The following is a 24,805-nucleotide window of genomic DNA, read 5'->3' as shown; positions in this document are numbered from 1 at the left end:
TAAACCTTGAATTGGCCAATTTTGATCTAAAAGAGCTAGTGAAGCAAATAATAATAATTCAATCTCTTCTAGACTTAACTAGAAAAAGTTTTTTCCTTGTTTAAAGTAAGTGAAAAGTTTAGGGATTATATCATCCTCTGGTCGGTGAAATGGCTGGATTATAACATAAGACTGAGGGAAAGGTGCAGCTGAGATAAGATACTGTATAAATGAGGCAGAAGCCAGTAGTTATGGCCTCTTGAAAAAGAATGAGAATATATGGAAACTAGGCAGAGAAATAATGGAATTGAGAAGAGAAGTTGGATTTGGTGGTCAACTACAACCCATATTTATGAGCATGTTTCCAAGCACTTTTCTCATATTTATGAGCATGTTTCCAAGCACTTTGCTCTTTTTATTTGTAGAAAATGCTGCTAATGATAAATAAACGTTCAACAGATTTAACAGTGATTTATGTTCAAGTTGATGTTTCTCAACTAGACTATGCTTTTGCATTGGCCTTATATCAGTTGACTGATACAAGGTATAGTGAATTGTGTGCCAAATAGATGAGGACACACAAAGCTATATGTTCTTTAACTTTTTAGGTTATGTTTCATTTTATCATTTTATGTTGCTCCTACTTACAAGTGCATGAAAAATAAGGCTACTGGTACTATTTTCAGAAGTAATTCCAAATGAAGTCAGTATTTTAAAGGAACATATATCACTTTACATGCATCGGCTGATTTTGCTAGAAATTGTCTCTTCCAATTTAACAAGATGCAATCCATGAACACATATATATATTTATGTCACTTGGCTGTAATGGAATATCCTTGAATAGAAAATTGCTGCCAGTGGTTTAGAAATTATGTGCATCAGTATTCCTACTTAAATTAGAAAATAAGAGTTTGTAGATAACAATATCAGTTTTGATAAATCTCAGCTATTAATCTTTTTTAGCGTAAGTATCAAATTTTTATATCAACGTAAAGGTTAAAAATATTGGAATTTCTGATTGACAAGAACCTAGTTTATCAGAAGTTATATATCTTACAGGTTGTCATAATAGCTTTTGTAATTTTCAAGATTATAGGGTAATTTGCTATTTTTCAGAACCTTTATACATTTTTCTTGGAAAACTCTTCTAACTATACATGTAATAAATGACAACCTTTTAGTTGTCATTCAAGCAGTGGTATTTGTGAATTCATTAGTAAATTCTGAATAATAAATAAAATATTGCATATTTTGTAGAGCTCCTGAAATCATCTTGGGTTTGCCATTTTGTGAAGCTATTGATATGTGGTCACTGGGATGTGTGATAGCTGAGTTGTTTCTTGGCTGGCCTTTGTATCCAGGAGCTTCAGAATACGATCAAGTAAGTCTTTGCTAATATGCTGATATTCAAACAATACTGACTTTAAACTATTATGCTAGAGATTTAAGTTTCATTGAATCCAATAGGATTTACTTTTGAGTAAATATTACTTGATATTTGTACATGGGGTAAATGAGAGCCTCTTAAGTCATTGACACTGGACTTTTGCTCTGAGAGCAATTGATTGAGGTTAATCAATAAGTACTTATTATTCTCAGATTGCTACACATAACTTTTTGCTTAACACATCCTTATTATTTCTGGTTATTTTTAGCATGCAGGTTTTTGAGACAAAATATAATCTTATAAGACATCATGTAAATATCTGTTCATTTTGTACTCTCCCATCCTATTTCATGATCTGATGTTATAAGAAAAATACAAAGAACTACTAGGCTATGGAATATCCTTTTGAATTAATGGTGTAAAGTCAGTACTGTTAAACTAACAAGCATAGTTTGCTGCTGCTGCTTCACTTAGAGAAAGAAAGCTAGCGCTTACAAGGTTAAGTACTTTCTGCCTGTGGCTATACAACACAGTTGCCTGCTCCATTCTCTGCCAAGAAAGTTTTTTCCAATGTGAGTATAACTATATGCAAAGTATGGGTATAACGATGTATACATGATTTCATGAAGTCATGTTTGCTCTGGGGCAGACAGGGTCCTGGAGTTGTTCTCCTTGCAGTGGCCAATCTAGTTAACTCCTCTTCCTCTCAACTGTGCTATATATTGAAATGAATATTTACATTCCAAAAATTTACTAAAAAAGGAAAGCCTTTCCTCATCATACATTGGTTAGATACCAGTCTCCTTTTAACTACACTTTCACATGGACAGGTGGTCCTCAAGTTATAACCTTTCGTTCAGTGATTATTCAAAATTGTGACAATGCTGAACAAGGTGACTTACAATGAGTCCTTAGAGTTCTGGCCGTTTGCAATGTCCCTGTGATCATTGCAATGAACCATAGCCATGTGATCACAATTTCCGATGTTCCATTCTGGCTTTCCACAAGCTAAGTTAATGTAGGTAATCAGTAGGAAATCACCTTTGGTCACATTAAGTCCTCGCCTAATGGCCTGCATGGTCCTCATTTAACTATGACAGTTCTGGGACTGCCAGAATTGCTGTTGCCAAGTAATGCAGTTACTTGCTATTGTGCTTTATGATCACATTGCTTAGTGATATTGTCCCAATTGCTGTCATAACAGTTGGACTATCTATATCTATTTGCACTTCATTTCTTTTTAAATATAGATGGTGTACATATAAATATTTTCCGTTATTTACAGCTATTCTCAATTAGTCTGAAATCTGCTTGATATATTTTACTTCAATTGCTTTATGTACAAACAGAAGGATCTTCCACAGGCATTTTATTGGTAAAATATCTCAAGTGAAGAAGTCTAAAAGTTATAATAAATTGGTATAAAACAGGCCTGCACAACTTGTAGAAGGGAAAGGGCTGCATTGATACCTTAAAAATAATTATGGCCCAAAGAGAAATAGCTGGTGCAGAATTGTAGCTGGAAGTGCTGGTGAGGTCCAGAGGTATTGGAGAATTCCACAGCATGTCTTTTGGATCAACAAAAATAAAAAATAAAAAACCATGCCTAAGTCCTTTCTGATGATAGCAGAATTTGGCAGCAATGGGTTTATGAAGTTTTCAAAAAAATTCTGCTGAACCACACAAGAGTTGGTCTGCCATATGTGGCCTGCTAGTCTTATTTTGCACAGGCCTTGTAGTAGAAATAGTGTCTTAAACACGTAATTTTCCACAGGAAAAGAATAGTAGTAATATGTGTAAAAGAAAATGATAAATAATTTGGGTGATTTCCTGGTAAAAATTAATGCATTTAATTCTAAAACTTACTGGATTAAATGAATATCAAAAAGGATGACTTTCAGATGTTAAAATAACATGGAACACTAAGCTTAATGTGAGTATCTTATGAACATGACATCTTCAGTACTTCAAAATAGAATATTTTTTTTAAGGCATGAAAAAAATCTCATTCATATATTGATGAATTGGCAAAGTTGAAACATAAGTTGAATAGTGTTTTAAGGAAAACTATTATGATTAAACACAAAATTGTACTGTGTTCCATATAGCTCGTATATTAAAAACAGCTGGAAAATTCTGTTCATGGTCCCATCAAAAGGTCTGGTTCACAGCAGAGGCCAAAAGTTTTTCTCCATAGAAGGAACCTAATTATGGAATTCTCTCCCAAGGGGAGTAAAACATTTCTGGGATACGAAATGCCTAGGACAAAAACATCTTTTGTAACATACTGTGTTTAAAGTACTAGCGTCATTATTATTTTCTTAGAATTGATAATTTATTATACTATATTTTATCCAACTATTGCATTTAAGCTTGCTTTTATTCTTCTATATACCATTCTGTACTTATTTGGGTGGAATAATGATATAAAAATAAAATTACTCTTACTATATGTTAATATTAATAATTGTTTCTTGACAACATCAATATTATTTTTCTGTTGCAGATTCGTTACATTTCACAAACACAAGGACTACCAGCGGAGTATCTTTTGAGTGCGGGAACGAAAACAAGCAGGTTTTTTAACAGAGATCCAAACTTGGGATACCCTTTGTGGAGACTAAAGGTTTTTTTTACTCTTTTCTTTTTTTCTTTAGAAGGCTTATTTTTTTATTAGTACCACTTACTTTTAAGATATATCTTAGCTAATTATTTGGTTTTCATTATTTCATTTATATTTTAAAAATAGTAACTGTTAAATAAATTAAAAACAATAAATGTCATTTATTATAATAAGTAAACTACTAGCAATCGATATTGCATTCAGTAGCATTTTGTCCAGGGAAACATCAGCATCTGATCATCAGGAGTAGATTATTTACTAATTTGCTAATAACTGGATGTGGTGTATAAACCCATTAAATAAAGGAGGCCTAAATAGTGACTGACTGCACATATAACATCCATAATGTGATTTAATTTTGACTTAGGATTGTGTATAAACCAATGATTAGTGGATTAGTCCTACTAATGATTAGTGGATTAGTCATAAATGTGAGCTACTGTGCATTTATCCAGTAAAACAAGTCCTATAAATAAAAATATTTTAATTACTGTTTTGAACAGTTGATGCAAAAAGGTGTTCTGAATTGGACCTTCTTTTTTGGAAATTTACAACAGACATGTCTATAGAAAACATGTTTGTACCATGAAAAAATTACCAATAAAATAGTAAAATTTAAGGCAATCTAAATTGATTTTGAAGAAAATTGTAAACTTCAAATGTCTTTGGCCATTTTCTGTAAACACACATTGTGTTTGCTAGTTATTTCTGCCCTGATTATAAAGCTGTTTTCCTGATTTAAAACACTGTTTAGATCTAAGCTCTTCAGAAATTCTCTGAAACCTGCAGTATTGCAGGCTGACCTACTTTTGCTTTTATTGTACTAAAATATTAAATCTTGATATAATTTCTTGTAACTTCCATTTTATTTGACAGACTCCAGAAGAACATGAGTTGGAGACAGGAATAAAATCAAAGGAAGCTCGAAAATATATTTTTAACTGTTTGGACGACATGGCACAAGTAAGCTGCCAGTAAAATATAATAATTGCCATTGAAAAGTACAGGTATTATAATTCAGAGAAGTACTAATTTACAGTTGTTTTACACAGAGGCTAACTGTGTTCCCTTTCTATTATCCCCATGGGGCTATATAACTAGTACACCTGAGGCTAATTCTCAGTAATTTAGCAGTTATAAGTAAATAATTTTAGGAAAACCACTTAACTTCTGCTAGACTTGTCTTGAACATATACTTTAAATGAAAGGGCAATATTTCTTTTAAGTTAAATATTTGTTAGAAGCAAACCAAGAGAAAATGGGAGTAAACTAGAACTACATTCCTCAAGAACTTAAAAGATTCATGTATTCTTTATTTTTCCTGCTATAAAGTGTATAAGTTGAACAAAAATCTAAACAATTTTAAAAACTTTTTCACAAGGTAAATATGTCTACAGACTTGGAGGGAACAGATATGTTGGCAGAGAAGGCTGACCGAAGAGAATATATAGATTTGTTGAAGAAAATGTTGACAATAGATGCAGATAAGAGAATTACTCCGCTGAAGACCTTGAACCATCCATTTGTGACAATGAATCATCTACTGGATTTTCCACATAGCAACCAGTAAGTTTGTAGCTCAGATAAATTATACTATTAATTCATTCAGATTTGTAACCTGCTTCTTCATGTTTTTGGACAAATAACAAACAAGTAACAAGTATTATTAATTTCAGAAAAATGTTTAAATTAAATAAAAAAGTGGATTCACTAAAATAAATTCCTAAACAATAGTTTTACTATGATGTTATTCAGAGACTTCTAGAAATCTTATTATAATAGCAGAGAAAATTATTTCCTTTTTAAATCTTGGCTTTCCACTGCCGTCTATTGATTTTTCATAGACAGGTAAGTTTTATATCGCTAATACAAAAGAGAGAAACCTGGTAGTAATATATAGTTCGCTAGAAATATTTTGCTGTATGAGTGTATTTTGGAATAAGGAATATTTGGTTTTGTTTGTTCTGTGAAATTGTGATGGAAAAGAATAGCAGTTATAGTTCCTTAGGCAAGTATCAAAGTAGATTTCAGAAATCAGCCAAGCAACTTAAAAGGTTTGATAACTATTAATTTGCAGACATTTTATTTTTTAATAATCAGACATAGTCTGTATGGTGTTAGCTAAATTGCTTCATATTCTCTTTTAGTGTGAAATCCTGTTTTCAGAATATGGAAATTTGTAAACGAAGAGTTAATATGTATGACACTGTTAATCAAATAAAAAGCCCATTCACGACACACGTTGCACCAAATACAAGCACAAACCTCACCATGAGTTTCAACAACCAGCTGAGCACTGTGCATCATCAGGTAAATCAGTTCCTTTTTGCTTCTTTTGATGAACAAAATCAAAATAAAGCATTTTATCATTTCTTGGAATGATTCTTCCTAGTAATTGACTTGTTTTTAGTACAGTAGCTTTAGTGAATTTAATTTTTAATCAGCCCAGTATTTGGTAGCATTTGTTCCAAACATCTATCATGACTGCCTATGAGTTCTAGATCCTCTTCAGGATGTGCGAATCTGATTAGTTAAGGCTGGTTAAGAAAGTGATTGACATCGGCAGATGCTTTTCGTCTTGTTGTTTTCAGTCGTTTAATATATATGTTAGAATATTACAGTTTCAAATTCTAATGATAGATTGTCTTGTTTTTCAGGCTAGTGTTTTGGCTTCCAATTCTACAGCTGCAGCTACTCTTTCTCTAGCAAATTCAGATGTTTCGCTATTGAATTATCAGTCTGCTCTCTATCCATCCTCTGCAGCACCAGTTGCTGGTGTGGCACAACAAAGTGTTTCCTTACAGCCTGGAACAACCCAAATTTGCACTCAAACAGACCCATTTCAACAAACATTCATTGTATGTCCTCCTGCCTTTCCAAGTAAGTGTGTTTTTATCCTGACCATACCATTTCTATACCATTTCTGAATATCCATGACACCATAATTTTAATAAGGTTTTTAAAAGATAGAAAAAAGTTCTCTCTCTTTATGCATTAAAATCTACATTTTCTTACCTTCTGTAATAAAAATTATGTGAAAGAAATGTCCAGGCAACCCAAGTTGATTTTGGGGATTCTAGGACAAAATTGGATTTTGTAATATAGAAAATAGTATCTTAAGTACGGTATGGTGGATACAAATAGAAGGAAGTAGCATAGTTCACTTAATGGCTATTTCAAAAAACATTTTCTTGACTGCTTCGTAGCTGTCTTACAAACAGAGGCCAGTGTCCCCAACTTTTTTGACCCTGTGGCATACTGGGTACCTTGAGAACATAGGATCAGTTGTCATAGATTGCTAGCTTCTGAGGTGATTGAACTTTTTTCAGTACTGATAATTATGATCTGCATCTTTTGTATGCATCATCTTTGGAAAGTAAGCTCTGAAACATATTTGGGTAGTTATTTGTGACCTTTTCCCATCCAGCTGGTCTTCAGGCAACCACAAAGCATTCTGGGTTCCCTGTAAGGATGGACAATGCTGTTCCAATTGTACCACAAGCGCCGGCAGCTCAGCCACTGCAGATCCAGTCCGGAGTTCTCACACAGGTAAAAGTGGGGATGGGGGCAAGTAAAACAGGGTGTCATGCATATGTTTGGGTAATGTATGTGGTGTATTCTCAATTGAAATTGAGAACCCAGAAATTCCTAAGCCTTTTAAAAATCATTAGTAGAATATTAAGGAAAAGATAATAAAGTATTTCTTTGTCTAATGATTTCTTTGCTTTAAAGGTTTGGCCTTTGCAAATGGACTTTATTGTCCAAGACCAAAATTTTAGGCAACTTTCGTTTACAGGTACAGATCTACCATTGTGCCTAAAATAGAATATATTAGCAGCTGTTATTCTGGAAAAAGATACACTTTAATTGGCTTTATTTGCTTGCCCTAAAATTTCAATTAATGTAAGATTTAGTAGAAAGCAGACAAAGATGTTGTCTATCACTATTGATTCAATTAAATTACTCTTTCCCATCAACTTTACCATTCACTTTAGGAATGCTTTTTGCATTTGTTCTGTTTTTTGATGCTGAGAAAATGACAGGCTACACATAATAACAACGTTTTAGACTTACTACTTTGATAATATTAGTTTTCTGTTCTGCTATAAAAACAAAGGGGTTTCTGCTCTCAGAATACTGTTTTTTAAATATATGTTCATTATTGAGATGGGATGTTTGTTCCGGAACAGAAGATTTTGAAATAAGTTACATACATTACTTCTTAACTTAATTGTATTACCTTTGGTTACATTATTGTAAACTCCATTTAGGTCAGGCACAAATAACTTAAAGACAGCAACTTACCCTTTTTTATTTATATTGCAGAAGGCATTTGGAAGCACTTAGGTTAGCATAATACAAATCCCATATTGTATTCAATATGAATACAACAAAAAAAAAATATTCTTTTCTAGGTTTTAAGATTTTTGTGGTGAAATATATAATTATACCGACAGCAATTGAATTGCTCTATTTTTAAGAGGAAATCAATAGGAATTTTTATATCAAAACACACAATGCTGGTTTAACAATTGAATGCTTTCAGTATGCCATTGTAGAAATTGTTTCCAAGCCTTCCCTGCACTGTGTTTTATACACACACACACACACCCCGATTAATTTTTGTTTTAAGTGCACTAAACACAAAAGGCTTGTTCATGGATATGAAGAAATACTTGTTATCACTACATACAAGTTGGCAGAAAAGCATATTGATTTTCAGTGGATACTATGAATTCTGCAAATCATTCAAAAACGCCCTTAGTATCCTTGGGGGAAGCCTTTCTGGCCCTGTTACCTTAGTATATTTGTTTCACTCACTGCCTAATCTACATTTCAGGGAAGCTGTACACCACTAATGGTAGCAACTCTTCATCCTCAAGTAGCCACCATCACGCCGCAGTATGCGGTACCCTTTACTCTGAACTGCGCAGCCGGCCGGCCAGCGCTAGTAGAACAGACGGCTGCAGTACTGGTAATTGCCTCCCTTGATTGTGTTCACTAACGGAGTTTTTGTTTTAACTTAGACTTTGCAGAGGGCATGGAAGCATGTGCCATCTTGTGGCTGTGTTCTTGCTACATCTTAATGTCTTGTTGTTTTTCCTCCCCAACATTGCTGAAGCACTGTCTGACTCTGATGTTTACTGTTGCTCTGTAAAGAATCCAGATTCATTGACTGTTGTTCTTTGTTAGCTAGATTGCTGATCAAGCTCTTCTCCTAGTTTGGAAAGAGCAGTAATGTACTTCTTCTTTTCTGTACTCTTTATCTTTTTAATTTTGCTGATTGAAAACAATAGCAATGATCCTTAGATTGATTCAGCCATTAATACCTGGGTAGCCATGTCTTGACAAATTTAGGGTGTTTTTTTTTTTAAAGTTTCTTTGAACGTACAGATGTGTTACGCACAGGAAATCTCTAATTTCATTAAATCCTTTATTGATTTATGGCTTTAACAACCCAGATTTATTAACCTACATGAACTAGCAGCAGCCCAGATCTCTCTGGCCTTTCATTACCTTGACCAGTGTGCATCATCCTTAAAAAGATGCTGCAACTCACCCTTGCTTTTAGTTCCTTTTACATGTCTTGGTTGAGATTAAAGGTGAGCTCTTCCTATCTAAGCTATATCTTAAAGCAGTTCTTTAATTCTCTAGGGTGGTTTAAAGTGTGCACACTTCTCAAATTTTTCTTTCTCATTCTGGATTTCTCTGATTGGAATTCATCCTTTGTAAATGCCACAAAACAATCAATTAGAAACCCCAGAATCAGATCAGTGAAAAACATGGAAACATTGCAGTGCACTTGAAATGGTGATGTCCTCACATGTCTTGCCAAGCACACTTCTACTTGTTGCATACTCGTTGTCTTATGTTACTTTAAAGTGATAATTCGCGAGCATCTTTCTCTTCCAATGGAGAAAAAAGGGGCATTGCTGGCTTTAGTCAGAACAAGTCTCACCAAGATGAGTAACTGCTCCCTCTAACATTGCTACTGTTGCTCCAAGGAATGCCACATCAGTAGGCAAGATAGATTTTTTTTAAATCGTAACTGCATATGTTGAAAAAAATCACTACAAATTTTGTAGTTCTTCATTCTGATTTCTATTATTCAATTCTGGCTAAATTTCATAATTGAAACATACAGAGTGCATCCAATAGAACTTAAATCTTTAATTATTTACTATCAGAAGACTATTTTGGATATTTCAACCAATAGACTAAACTGTCGCTCTTTGGATTTGCTGCTAGGCGACTGAAACCAGAATGCTATATACTCAAAATTCATTGGAGCGGAAAATTAAAATCTGAAACTAGTATAAATTAATACAGATTAAGACCTCTTGTCTCACAGGAAAGGGAAAGCAACTATGGAAGGCACAGGCAATTTCAACTACTTTTCTGTTTGTCTCCCCTCTATCTTTTGAGATTTCTCAAGACAGCCTTTATGTTTTCAAACAATTTAAAGCTTTAAGGATTAAAAACTGGATTTTAATAAATCCCTAGATGACATACGTGGAATTGGAATCTGCAAAGCATTCAGAACTGAAACATTTCATGCTTGAAACAGTTGTTTGAGGTTCAAATGAAATGCATCAACCTTAGTAAAAATGCTCCAACCTTGTTTCGACCAGTCTGGGATCACTTTTTAGTTCGGAACGAGCTGTTTTGAACTCAAATACTGTACTTATGGAATGGTCAGAACAATGTGGGAACACTGAAAAATGGAAGCGTTATGTTTGAGCTCGAAACAAGATTTAAATGTTTTGAGTTTGAAATGTTTTCTGCATCTCTGCTTGAAATACTAATTGCTGTGCTTCTGTGATACAATGACACAAAATATATCTTCTAGACTAAATCCACTTAATCTTATCTGAATCCTACCTTTCTCTCCATGGATTTTGGCTTCTAGGCTTTTGCCTGAAATGCTCACCTTTAGTGCTTTCAACACTTCTCCTTTTTGCCGCTTCATCTAAGTTTACGTTAGCCATTTGCTAAGCTTTGCATATTTTTGTCCCTCCTCTGTCAAAACAGTTCGTCGCTTGGAAAACCCGATTTCTGCCTTCTGGTGGGGACATTAGATCTTGCACTGTATTAAACTCTCTGCTTTGTCTTGTGCAGGTGTTGGCTTTTGGAAAGAGGCATGGTGTGACTTAACATTATTCTCTTTTTTTTTTATTATTCCGCTTATGTTGGCAGAGGGGTTAGCAGTTCTCTGCTTGAAAGCTGCTTGTTTGGAACCAGTGTTTGGAATAAGAGAATTTGTTACTTGCAGAAATATGTCATTTAAAATTGCATTTGTAATGTTTTCAAACTGTATTGCAGTTTGAACTGTGTGGAATGTGATTATATGAATTGGATTCTGGAAGTATTTTATTGCAGAATTTTTTCTTTTTTAAGTAAGTTTTTGCAAAGAGAAAACATTCTTGGATGGATTTAATAAATCCATTGTAAGCAGTTCACACTATAAGCAGATTTATTATAACTATGGAAGAATCTGAAAGCAACCACAAGAACTAGTTGTTCCTCCATAGGAGTTGCATGTTCTACATAAAGCAACAGTGGACACAGAGGAACTCCTTTTATTAAAAACTGATGACCTGGGATACATTCTTCATGCCCTGGAGAGGAAGGGTTAGCTATATTCTACAACATTACTCCTGTAGAATTACAAAAATAAAGAGTTTGCTTAATAATTGTTACAAAAAGGGTTAGTCGTAATCTGCCAAAGTAGAAAGAGAGATAGTTGAACCTCAGCTATCAGGTATGAGCTCCTCTCAAGTGAGAAATTGTTATAGTACTTCCTTTATAATTCAGAGCCTTTATAGTTATATAATGTGTATTTAAAATATTTAAGATTGCACATGACCCAGCAATTTATTTTTCTTATCTTAATGGCTCAACAGTAACCATCTCATTCAAGGTCAGTGATCCTAAATTTTATAGATTTAATCTGATTTATCCACATTTGGCTATATAGCTTGCAATTTTTGTAAAGTATTTGCTTTTCAAATGGAAGAAAACATTACTCCTGATTAATTGTGGAGGAACCACATAAAATATAGTTCACATTATTTTTAAATTTTGGAATTTCAACATAATGAATGAGCCAAAAAAAGTTGTTCTCCAAACATTTAAACACAACCCTTCATTTTAAAATTATATTGCCTTCTACTTCAGTCCTGCACCAACTGATTTTCTACTAGTGAGCATGCAGAAGTAGTTACCAAGACATGTATTCAGCAGCTGTTGTAGGCAGTTATCTGCAGACTACTATATTGAGTTAGTGAGGAAGGGATATTCATATTCTTTCAAAGGGCTAGTTTCACATGGAAATGTTTGTATTAGAATTAGCTTTTAAAAACAAATGCATTATCTCCAAAAACTTAGCCTAAAAATTTGCTGCTTTCCTAAAGTCTCAATCTCTCATTTCGTATTTGAAGAATCATCTTCAAAGCCACTCACTTAAACTGCCTAGCTGTTTAAGTGCTAAATATATTTTCTGCAACACTGTATAAATGTCTTACACAATTGGTCTTACAAGATACAATGGAGTGAGAGGAAACATTTTTATTTGCATTTTTTTCATTTCTATTTGTAAAATTATTTGCAGAAATGCAGTCTCATGTCTTTATCTCTGCAAGTTAACAATATCTCATTTCTTTTACGTTAAACAACTTTTTAAGTTTTTTTTTAAAGCTAATCTTAATAAATCTTTTTTGTTTTTGTTTTTGTTGTTTTGCAGCAGGCCTGGCCTGGAGGGACCCAACAGATACTTTTGCCTTCCACCTGGCAACAACTTCCAGGGGTTGCATTGCACAATTCTGTCCAGCCTACAGCTGTGATTCCTGAATCAATTGGAAGTAACCAGCAGTTGGCTGATTGGAGGTGAGTCTTCAACCAGAAATATAAGTAGTACATAATATGAAAAAGTGTAGAACTGATGCAGTGTTTTCGGATTATATTTTTTAGAATAGATGGCCAGATATGTAATAGTAAACTAAAAAAAACTTTTTAACCTAGTATGTACTTTTTATGTCCCTTTGGGAGGACAGGAGAGTGAGAGAAAGACATCTATGATTGAATAATCAGGAAATGTGTGTGATAGAGATAATTTCCGTAAATGCTTACAAAAGGTAGAAAGAGGTCTTTTGGGCATTCTCAAGACACACCATCATGTAATATTAAATTAGTTTTTTTCTGCAAAATAATGTAAAGTTTGTGTAAAGTTTTAACAGCAAGGAAAGAATACTCTGGTACAGTCATATTTTCTGTTCAAAGAGGCAGAGATCAAGCAAAACCTATCACAATGTAGATAAAATAATTATGGATTCTCCCCATTCCAGAATTCTAATTGGATATTGTGCTCTAAGAGTTCTGGTCTTCTGGAGTATATCTGTATGTGTGAATAGATATGCTTTCAAGTCAATATTGACTCCTGGTGCCTGCCTGGACAAGTCCCTCCAGTTTTCTTGGCAATGTTTTTTAGAATTGGTTTGCCCTTCCTAGGGGTGAGAGAGAATAGCTGGCCCCAAGGTCACTTAAGTTGCTTTGTGCCTAAGGTGGGACTAAAACTCACAGTTTGCCAGTTTCTAGCCTGATGCCTTAACTATTATAACAAACAGGCTCTGTATTCTGGAGTACATAAATAATACTAGGAAACTGTGTTATTTTCTTTCCTTTAGAAGTGCTCATTCACATGGAAATCAGTATAGCACGATTATGCAGCAGCCCTCTTTGTTGACCAATCATGTGACTCTGGCTACTACACAACCTTTGAATGTTGGAGTGGCTCATGTTGTAAGACAGCAGCAAAGTAATGTGGTACCAGCAAAGAAGAACAAGCACCCATCTCACAGTGCCACTAAGTAAGTAAAGTATTTGTCCCGATTCTGAATAGGAATTGACAGATTGTATTTTTCATATACATACATTTTCTATACATTTTAGTATAATAACACTATAATCATAGCAGATTAAATCTTCAAGCACATTCAAACCCAGACAGCTATAAGAACTTTCTTGTGCACTAGTATTAATTTAGTATTAATAAAATATCTAATTACTGAGGAAAAGTAGAGATTAACCATTTAATTACAGAGTCTGGAACAAGCACTGATTTGAGAATCTTAACATCTAAATGACATGTTTTTCTCTTGGATTGTACATGATTATTTGAGCTGGAATAAGCTCAGAGCCATTCAAAATATATAAGTTCTGTTTATGGCTTTGGTGGATGAATTTATCATAATTATACACTTTCTCATAGGCCTGCATCTACTTTGGAGGCTATTCCATCTCAAGTCTACTCTCTAATTGGAAGCAGCCCTCTGCGTGCCGCATCTTCTTCCTCCAATGCTCTCCTTCCAGTGCAAGAACAGCACCAGCCCATTGTTATTCCAGATACCCCCAGTCCTCCTGTTAGTGTAATTACCATCCGAAGTGACACTGATGAAGAGGAAGACAACAAATACAAACCTGGAAGGTAGGGGCTTAAGCTTCTTTCAATTCATTAATGCATTACAGTAAAAAAGAGAGAGTCGTGAAGCTAAAAAGAAAAAGAGCCCATAGTTCAGTACTTGAGTATATGATTTTTCAGGTTCAAGAAAGGTTCATGGCACAGTCTCTGACATCTTTCAAGGGGGCTTCCATTGATAATTATGGTCTAGATTGATCAATTGGTTTGAAGGTACCTCATTGATAATTATGGCCTAGATTGATCAATAGAGTTGAAGGTGTCTGCACTGATCATTCTACTCTAGACTGAACAGTAGATTGGTGGGATATAATACCCTTTAATAATGTATGTAAAGGTTAAAGCTAATGTAATGTAAATCTCATCTTATACAATGATACAGAGCTGTTGGATAAGTTCCTCTTTTTTGAAGCACGGGATTCTTCATAGGTTATACAATTATAACCTTTCATATCTTTAGTTTATGATCTGTGCTAGAAGTATTAGTTTTGGACTAGCTCCAAACTGTTCTCCATCATTTAAAAAGTTGCAGGCCTTATTAGGCCAGCTTAACTTATAGGATAGTTGTGAGAATGAAATAAGATAGATTTCATATATCCTACTCACAGCATTTGGAAAACGATGGGATGCAAATGTATTTAGTATAGTTTTGTATTAAGAATAATGCAGGAGTTGCAGTACTTTTTTGTAAACATCATTGACTGCATTGCACAACTGATTATTTCTTTTTAATCTTATTTGGGTTGCTGAATAGTGTGGTTATGCATTTTTAAGTATTGTAATAAGTCAATATTAAGATAAATAAGATAACTAATAAAGAGTTATTGTTTTCTCGTAGTTTGGGCATGAAGCAGAGATCCAATGTCATCAGCTACGTTACTGTTAATGATTCCCCTGATTCAGATTCTTCCCTGAATAGCCCTTATGCATCAGATGCACTTTCCACACTCAGGAGCTCTGGTGGTGCGCTGGAGCCAAGTAGAGGGGCGGCTGAAAGCTCCACCTCCCGTACCATTATTGTGCCTCTGAAAACACAGCTTAGTGACTGTACTGTAGCCACCCAGGCCTCAGGTAAGGTTCATTGCCTACAAACTGCATTGGTCTATAATGTGCAATTGATTTTTTTTCCTCCCATTTTTATGAGCTTGTACTGAAAAACAAGGTATCTCTGTTAGTGTTTGCACAGCTTCTATAACCAATATACCAAAGAGTAATTGTCAGGAGGAATACATGGGCATTTCAATTATGATGGCTCTTACCCATAAGGAAAAGGTTGTTTGAGTATAAATACTTTTACAAAAGATTCTTTATGACGTTCAGAGTACAACAACTTAATATAAATGTAATCTCCATTAAAAAAAATAACAAATGTATTAATGATCAAACCTGATGTGTTGCAAACAATGTTTCTCTTAAAATGTCAGAAGTATGTGTATGTATGCATTCCTGTATTTTAATACTTTATTAAGTATTCTGGACTAATCAGTACTTTAATTCTATATAATATAAATGGATATAAAAATGGAAACGCAGAGATGTAGTCAAGTTTCTATCAAGCATAAATAACCAGGTGCATTTGTTGATTTCAAACTACAGAAGAGTTTATTATTGCTACTATAAACAAGAATCTAGTCAACTAATGGTCAAAGCTAAATTGGCGCTAGATAAAAGTAAACAGAATTCATGGGGCTGGACTTGGATCTTTTTGGCAACACAATGAATCCTAACTGATGACATGTTTTACTTCACCTTCCAGTTCAACCTGCTCTTCTATACTTTCTTCTAATTCAAGATAATAATTTTCCCAAGTCATTTTTTTTTAAAAATTATATAACAAGAATCACAAGATAGCAGTTTTTTAAAAATCAAATCAATAAAACAACGAAAACGATATAAGGAGAGTAAAAGTCTCTTCACAATGTACTTTATTATCACTCCAAGAGGGAAGATGTTAGAAATATACCCAAAGTCTGTGAATGCTTTAAAGCAGTTCCTTAAACATAGATTATTTTAGGAACATATTTTCAAACTTTATAGCTCCCCCTTTTTAGTACCTTCTTAATTCAGACACCAAAGAGATAGATTGATGGATAATTTTGATAGTTTTTCATGCAAAGATTAAGTTTCTTTCTTTTTTATACCAGTATTGAAAACTTAAGTGGTGGGCAAATATTTTGGGGCTGTGTTTTGCTATTTTAATACAGGTAGTCTTCAACTTGCAACTTACAGTTCATTTAGTGAGTGTTCAAAGTTTCAGTGGCACTGAAAAAAGAGACTTAAGACTGTTGTTCACACTTATGACTGTTGCAACATTTCCATAGTCACATGATCAACATTTGGCCATTTGACAAAATACTCATATTTATGATGTTTGCAGTGTTCTGGGGTCATGTGATCACTTTGCAACCACCTTACAAACAAAATAAGTGGGGAAGCCAGATTCACTGTGTTACTAACTTAACAATTGCAGTGATTCAGTTAACAACTGTGGCAAGAAAGGTTGTAAAATGGGGCAAAACTCATTTAACAACCATTTTGCTTAGCAATTGAAATTTTGGGCTCAATTCTAACCATAGGTTGACTACCTGTATTAGGGTTTTTTTTTAATACACAGCTTTTAATTACTTGGGCATACAGTAATGTGAATGAAATAAGAATAGACTGGATCTTAGTTAGTGACACTTCTGAGGAGTTAACATGATCTCACTCACTAATAAAAGGTCAACTCAAATTTAAAATGTTATGTTCAAAAATATGATATGATTGCTTTCTTCAAAAAGTTCATAAGAGTATGTCAAAGTCTAGTACATCTAGTAGAAATCTATAACATCTGACCTTGTTTTAAAGCTGTTCTTAATTAAAGCTTGCCTCTTTTCATACCAAAGCTCCATTCCATTGTGTACCCATTGCTTCAAGAGGGCACGTACTTTCCCCAGGATTTCGCCTTTCCTCTTTGGCAATATCTTGATATAGTTATCCTCAAAGAGATTTGGACTTCATTCAGAGAGCTTTTCTTTTGAAAGATTTGAAGAGTTATTTACTTTTGGATTGTATTGAAGAGGGGGATTCTTTATGGAATAAAAATTTGGTGGTTTTTATTGTAGGAGTCTTTAGCCTGAGCAAGATCAAGCCAATGGCATCTGTAAGTGGGCAAACATCAGGATGTTGTATCACACCAACTGGATATCGGCAACATCGGGTAGTGACAAATGCTGTGCAACCGCTCAACCTTAGCCAGGTATGTAAAATGATTTTTCCTCCTATATCCTGCTGCAGTGTTCACATAGTAGCAACTAGCAGTGCTGTATAGTAAAGGAACATGAAAAAGGAAATGCCAAAAAGACAATTTGTGAATGATAGAAATTTCAAAGAGCAGTAGTGCTAAATTTTACATTGTAAGGTCCAGAAGGTAGATTCTCTTTGGGTGGAAGAAGTCCTCTTCATCTGATTCTTATCAGGAACATTGTTTTGCTTTCTTCTCCACCTCCTATTAGACAATTTTTTGTATAATAGTGTTCTGGATGTTTTCTTTCTAAACCTGTTCCTTGCTTTATAGAACCAGCAAGCAACTGTACTGGCCTCTCAAGAGAGAAGTGGAAATCCAGCTCCCCGTAGACAGCAGGCCTACGTTGCTCCCCTGCCAACAACAATTGCTCAGGCTCCGTATACATTCCAGCATAGCAGCCCAGTCCACCCTCACTTGGCAGCAGCCACAGCAAGCCAGCCTCACATGTACACCTATGCGCCTACTACTGCTGCCACCTTGGGCTCCACCAATTCAATTGCTCATCTCTTTTCCCCTCAGGGCTCCTCCAGGCATACCACATACACAACCCATCCAAGCACTCTTGTGCATCAGGTCCCAGTCAGTGTGGGGCCCAGCTTGTTAACCTCTGCCAACGTAGCACCTGCTCAGTATCAACATCAATTTGCTGCCCAGTCCTACATTGGTGCTTCCAGAGGATCTGCAATTTACACTGGATACCCACTAAGCCCTACCAAGATTAATCAGTATTCTTACTTGTAATTTGGGACAGAAACTGTCTTGAAGTCATGAACGATCATAGAGGTGAAGAGATCTGCAGTAGGTTTTGCAGTATTCTAACAGTTCCACAATAGGAACCTCTGTGGAATCCAAGGAAAATAATGGGGAATCACCCCCTTGTTGACAATTCTGCTTATGCTCTCCAGAATCAGGTGGTACTGTTGGTGGAGCCCTGCTGTTCAGGGGAAACATAGGTGATGACTGGGTAGAATCTTTTGAATCAAATTCTCATTAAGATTTTACATTTAATTTTTATTCATGCTTTAAAAACAACCAAGGCCTGAGCCCCATTTATTTAAAGCTATTATGTTAATCAGAAGGGAAAAGCAAATCATTGACTTTTTTTAAAGCTGTTCTTTAAAAAAATGTATTAGAATTAAATAGTACTTGTTTAAATTATTTTAGCAGCTTGCACAAACTCATATTGCCACTAAAATGCACATTTAACTCTAGGTTGCTAGGGCTGTTTTATAAACTTGAGTTAGTATTTTAATTTTATAATTCATATTCTTGAAAGGCAAGAGCTGAATTCTACAAAAGCAGTTATTTCCTCTCTAGCTTCTCTTTATCTATGTACATAGACATATGTATATTGCTTTTCAATTCCCTGATTTTAATTATTTCTGTTGAAGGATAGAGTAGCATTTTTGTATTCAGCTTTCTTTTAAATCACAGATTATTTTTAATGTGTGAATTTTCAAAATGAAGATGAATTTTCAAAATGAACAATGGCAAAAAGATGAATTTGCTTACTGTTATGAGATCACAGTCTGTAATGTTGTTATGACTACCTTGTCCAGAAGCTCTTGCACTTAGCTGAACATATTTAGGATTGCTGTTTCAGGGCAGAAGCCACTGGAAGTACTTCCTGTAAGGTTCACTAAATTGAATAGATGTGCAGTTTCTGGAGAGTTCTATCTGAGATTTAGGCCATTAGAATTATATTCTTTCAGTTTAAAAATAACATTTAGAAATGGATTCTTTTCGCAGAAATGGAAGGATCTCTTGCCCATCTTGTCTTTCTTTGCCTGGTTCATTTAGCTGAAGAATCCAAAATTCACCTTAACATCAACTTACCGAAATGTAAACTTTTTATACTTCTGCTAGCACCTCCTTCTAGGAATTTGTTGGCAGGAAACATTAAAGCGCTCTTATTAAGACTTGTATACAATACATGCATGTAGGAATTGCAAAAACATGACACAAAATTGCAGATTTTAAATGTTTATTACTGAATTTAAAACTATTTTAGAAGTTTTGTAATGGTGATGTTTTAATATTTTACAGAAAATGAAATATGTACATATTGATTAGAATTAAATACAACAAGCAAAATTTCCTGCTAATCCCAAATGTTCTGTCTTTGTAATCAAAATGTGTAGTGATTATACTTGAACTCTGTACTTAAGTGTTTGTCTAACTCTTAAATGTTTCTGGGGATGAAATTGATATATTCCTTTGTATTTAAACCAAAATGAGTTGTTAATACATGTTGGAATGTATGTGAAATAATGCAATCGCCTAGAGCTCATCACTGTAGCACTGAGAGAAAGAGAGAAAAGGAAAAAAAAAGCTGCATGAGAGACAAGGATATCTTCTGATTTGTTTTGCACAGGTATGTGTGACTGGTGTGTAACCCCCCTCCCCCAATATTGTAGTGCCTTAAATGATTATGTAGTGTGACTAGAGTTTACAGTGAGCTTGCCTTATGATGGACCAGCAAGCCCCTCCGCTCTCCGTCAAATTGAAGCAATTTCATCAAATATGTCCCACAAAGGATAGATATAGATGACGAAACCATTTGCTTTAAGTTTCAATGCCAACAAAAACCGAACAATGGGCATCATTCAACCAAAGCCGAATACTTCTGTAGTCTTGCTTACTTCAGCTGGAAAGCTAAGAATGTTCACAATTTGATCCCCCTGAAACGGCCAAGTGAGTTCAGACATCAAGCCAAGCCATGCATTTGTTAACCTGAATATAAAATGCAGACTACACTTTTGAGTTTCCAGGCATAAGGTAGCCAAGCCATGATGTAGTGTAGTCTTGTCTAGAAAGTATTGCTTTACTAACCTGATACTCTCTAAACAAGACTGAGTCTTCAAAATATGCCAAACAGCCTGTCATGCTGATTGGGGGCTAATGGGAATTGTCATAACTAGAATAAAGACCAGCTTGGGGAAAAAATTGTGTGGCATGGTTTGATTGTGGCGTGTATGCCTGGAGACAAAATAATTTGGTTAGCCAGTTCAAACAGTAACTTTGTAATCAAGTTCAAATTACAGCTTCTAACCAAGGCTTAGTGTGGTGTCTGAAATGCTTCAGTTTAGCTGGATTCTGACCTAAGCATTTTATTTTGAGTGACCTGTTCCCCCCCTCAAAATTGTAACTATTCTAGCTGTTGATGCATCTTTAAGAGTATTATGCTAGGAATGCATTGGGAAACTTATTTGGTATTTCAGAGGTGTTTTAAGCATGTGCAATTTCTTTCCCTTAGGGTATACTGTAACATTGTTACCCAAGTGTGTAGCAGAAATTGCTTATAAAATATTTCTAGTTTGGTGTTACAATTAGAACTTTTATACCAAAGAGAGCTTACTGGAAAGCACATAATTTAAGTTTTATTTAACACCACTAGTAATTTGGCGCTTTTGGAAAGCTTTGAAAACTCTAGCACTTGCTGCAAGGAAATAACAGATGAACTGGCCTGCTAGTGGTGACCTTCTAAATCTCATTTGGTTTCCTGAATTCTGTCACAATTGTTTATTTCACCACTGCCATTATGCAAAGACTGTTCTTGGCCAAATGGAGAATTAACTGTCTTGGAGAGTGGTATTGCTACAGCAATAAAAGGCATTAACAGCCTTGGAACCCAGTTTGTATTCCATCCAATCTACATTAAATGACTAGATTTTGTACTTTACAAAAAAAAATCTAAGAATATTAAACCAATTTCTGGAGCATGCATGTTCACATGTTTAATAGTCCAAATGTGAACAATTTTTGAAATGGTAGCCGGCAATAACTCTGACCCATTAGTCAGGAATTGGGGAAGGGGGAATCATGATTTCTGTGAGGCCAAGATTTCAGAGGTCTTAAAGCCACTTACCCCAATAGCTCTAAATAGTCTGTGGACCACAAGCCTTACAGTTTCCTTTTTAGTGAGGAATCTGTTGTGTCTGGCAATAGAGGAGAGTGGTTAACAGTGTGACTAGCTGTGAACATTTGTTTACTGTACTCTTGTTCTGTTGTATTTTTTTCTTCTGTATTGATGTGAAGATAACCAAGGAATTTCAGTTCTTTACATCACTGGTGTCAACAACAATTTCTGTTGCTGTAACATTCTCAGAATAGTTTTCTGCTTAGTGCCATGACCTGTAGCTCAATCCGCCTTATAGAAAATCTGAAAGTGGATTATTTTACCAATTAAACATTAATACTAAAATATTACTAGAATATTTCCAATGCAGCAAGGGTTTTCAGAAAATCTGCTTGGAAAATGTAAAGTACAGGTCTTATAAAACAACCTATCCTTGAATGGGTTAATCATATTTTTACCTCAAGTCAGTTCACATCTTCTGAGTGAACAAAAGAACTGGTTTTTCAAGACAAGCTTAAAGTATAACTATATATAATCCGAATTAAGCAATTATGAATCATTAACAAAAGACATTTTCCCAAGTTTTTGATTCTGACTTCCTCAGCAATTTGCTCCAGAGACCAGACACTTTATATCTGGAAGCAAATAAACATATTAAGAGTTTTCTCTAAGAGGCCTTCTTCTCACAAAGCAGGTGAGATAGCAAGTTACACACATAGCATACTACTGCCTCTTAGCTCTTTTAAAATCTCTCAATGTGCACCTGGAATGTTTGTCCAGATGGACACCATCCCAGGAAAGGAGACATAACTCCAGATAACTTTGGCAACTCTCTACCCTCCACCCTTTCACCTTTTCTCAAGATACAGGAGTCAATAGCAGGGAAGTTTTAATCAGCTTTGGTACCTCTATTGGCTTAGGATTCTTCCTGGCTAAAGTTGGGGGTGGGGAAGTTTTTGAAAATAACCCCTTATATGGTTTGTGAGAACTAAGCTGCAGGGGCATCTTTTTCTCCCAGTGCATTTCCAGGTTGCCTCACAATGAAAAAGGAGAAAGCAATAGCCTCACAGTTGTGCAGTCTACAAGTAAATGAACCTATATGCACAAAAATAAATGTTTCAAAAATTTAGTCTCCTTTGCTGACGGAATTTGGAATACCCCCCATAATATTATGGCTGCATTATTCTGCAAGTTCTGAAATCGGTAGGACTTGCCTGTGAGGAGCTGTGCTTTTCTCTGCAACCTGAGCTCATTTGTAAGTAAATTTATTTTTAGGAATAGCAAGACAAATTATGCTTTACTTAATCACTTCTGTGATTAGACCTATTTAACATTCTTGATAGCTGAACTTTCACCTCATTGTTCTTGATACTCCACTGCAAAGGCAGCTTCTGAGCTTTACTGCTTGCACATAGTTAAACAGTGCAGTACCATACCTCTGATTTCAATATTTTTTAAACATAAAATTCAATTGCTTCTAGGTGACTGGGATTGGCACAGCCCTGCTTTCTTGTTTTAATTTTTAACTTATGAATGGTGCCGCATGTTGACATAGTTGTTTGTTGCTAAACTTTATATAATGTGTGATTTCAGATTCAGCTTGAACTATTATCTAATTCACTACATGTAGCAGTGCATTATATGTAATGTTAGTATTTCTGCTTGACTCCTTGATATTGCAATGGAATTCCTACTTTATTAAATGTATTTGATATGCTAGTTTACTGTGTAGAATTTAACTTTTTTCTGGTTGTGCTCTTCCTTTTTACAAGCCGCTAGATAAAGGTAGTTTCTGACAATTATTGATCTATGTTTGTATTGCCAATGTACTTAGGGGATAATGTAAAAATCATTTTAACAAGAGGAAATACAGATATTTAAAAACTTTAATACTAACTATATGGGAAAAGGGTCCATTGTGAAAACATGGTTTATCTTTGGATTCAATGTTTGTCTTTGGTTTTACAAAGTAGCTTGTATTTTAAGTATTTTCTACATAATATGGTAAAAATGTAGAACAATTGCAATGCATCAATAAAAAAGTTACTTTTCTGTATTCTATTAATTTGTTGATTTCTGACTGAAAACATCTTGTGGTTAATTCCATTTTTAAATTCCAATTGTACATCAAGGTAAAATGAAAAGAAAGAAAACCTTGTGCCAAGTCCCATTTTTATGTAAAGGATACCATGTAAAAGCAGCAGAAAGGGGAAAGGGAAGGCTGCCTTTAAGAGAACAGGGAATTTGTCAGCACTACTGCATGTGGTAGTTTAGTACTTGAGAGTAGGGCCTAATTCGATGTCAGGATCAAAAGGAATTTTTGTTGAATGTGGAGATGGTCTGAGGATGGAGTATATCATGTCTTGACAGACTAGATTCCTTTGGTTCCATCTGGGCTGAGAGGCAGTGATCTGGATCCGTATGTTCAAAGAACAGAGAAGAAAGAAAATGGTACTTTGGCAATGATACAGAGAGCAGGTTTTTCTCACTGTAAAGCAGAGTAGCTTCAGAAACTGGTTATATTTTGTCTTGCTTTGTGCTTACTCCCACCCATCGAGCTAACTCCATTTTCCAGGCCTTTCTGTTCTGGATAGGCATTCCTTTTTCCACCGGAGCTGTTCCATTGGATCAGGGCATATACAGAAAAGTTGCAAGGAGAGCCTTCAGTTGCAACATGAACCCAGTGAGCCATAGACTCAACATGTAAGCATGATAAACTATCCCTACAGGTTATTCACATTTCTAACATATATTGGAAATAGCTTTATACGTATAATTTCTCTGGTGTCACATACCAACAAATTGTTTTATAAACAATTATTTTAAAGTTCATAACACAATGTAAATTCCAACCTTTTTGACTGCATAGTTTTCCAATTGGTATATTATAACTGGTGTATCATACATTTTTACCCTATTCCTCCGTTTCAAATTTCAGAAAAAGTTTAAACATTACAGCAGTTGTATGTTCACTATCAGTGCATATTTGAACTTTAATTCTGTCTTATTTTGCTGCATACCATAAATCTTACCCATTTTGAATCTTTTTGATAACTGTAAATGGGGAAACAAGCTAATACTTGGTTGGTGGGAGTTGGAGCATGCCCTCTGCCCCTCCTGCTGGATCTAATGGGACAGTTGGATGTAATTGGAGAGAAATGGTCCCTCAGTATTCCATGCCATGAAGGGCTTTA

The 24,805-nt window shown here is 34.9% G+C and overlaps 1 protein-coding gene across 4 annotated transcripts in view; it reads left to right on the top strand.

Annotated features, from left to right (window-relative positions):
* HIPK1 (homeodomain interacting protein kinase 1) overlaps positions 1-23,672 on the top strand; it is a 36,453-nt gene extending 12,781 nt beyond the window's left edge. For 2 of the 4 annotated variants that reach the window (XM_026675139.2, XM_026675142.2), the window contains exons 3-16: positions 1,240-1,363; positions 3,876-3,995; positions 4,869-4,955; positions 5,374-5,558; positions 6,140-6,302; positions 6,650-6,872; positions 7,420-7,541; positions 8,833-8,967; positions 12,736-12,878; positions 13,676-13,858; positions 14,260-14,475; positions 15,305-15,537; positions 17,571-17,704; positions 18,023-23,672. In XM_026675139.2, the coding sequence (XP_026530924.1) occupies positions 1,240-1,363; positions 3,876-3,995; positions 4,869-4,955; positions 5,374-5,558; positions 6,140-6,302; positions 6,650-6,872; positions 7,420-7,541; positions 8,833-8,967; positions 12,736-12,878; positions 13,676-13,858; positions 14,260-14,475; positions 15,305-15,537; positions 17,571-17,704; positions 18,023-18,493 (2,539 nt within the window). In that variant the 3' untranslated portion in view covers positions 18,494-23,672. The remainder of the gene's footprint in view (positions 1-1,239; positions 1,364-3,875; positions 3,996-4,868; positions 4,956-5,373; positions 5,559-6,139; positions 6,303-6,649; positions 6,873-7,419; positions 7,542-8,832; positions 8,968-12,735; positions 12,879-13,675; positions 13,859-14,259; positions 14,476-15,304; positions 15,538-17,570; positions 17,705-18,022) is intronic. The other 2 variants (XM_026675143.2, XM_087959561.1) reach the window with 2 other exon arrangements.
* The last annotated feature ends 1,133 nt before the right edge of the window (positions 23,673-24,805 follow it).

Source organism: Notechis scutatus, chromosome 3 (genome assembly GCF_049901735.1).
Source record: "Notechis scutatus isolate UNSWTSFEM ecotype Mainland chromosome 3, rNotScu1.2, whole genome shotgun sequence".
Classification (NCBI taxonomy): Eukaryota; Metazoa; Chordata; class Lepidosauria; order Squamata; family Elapidae; genus Notechis; species Notechis scutatus.
Note: the sequence above shows the minus strand (reverse complement) of the source record. Positions and strands in the feature narration are given on the sequence as shown.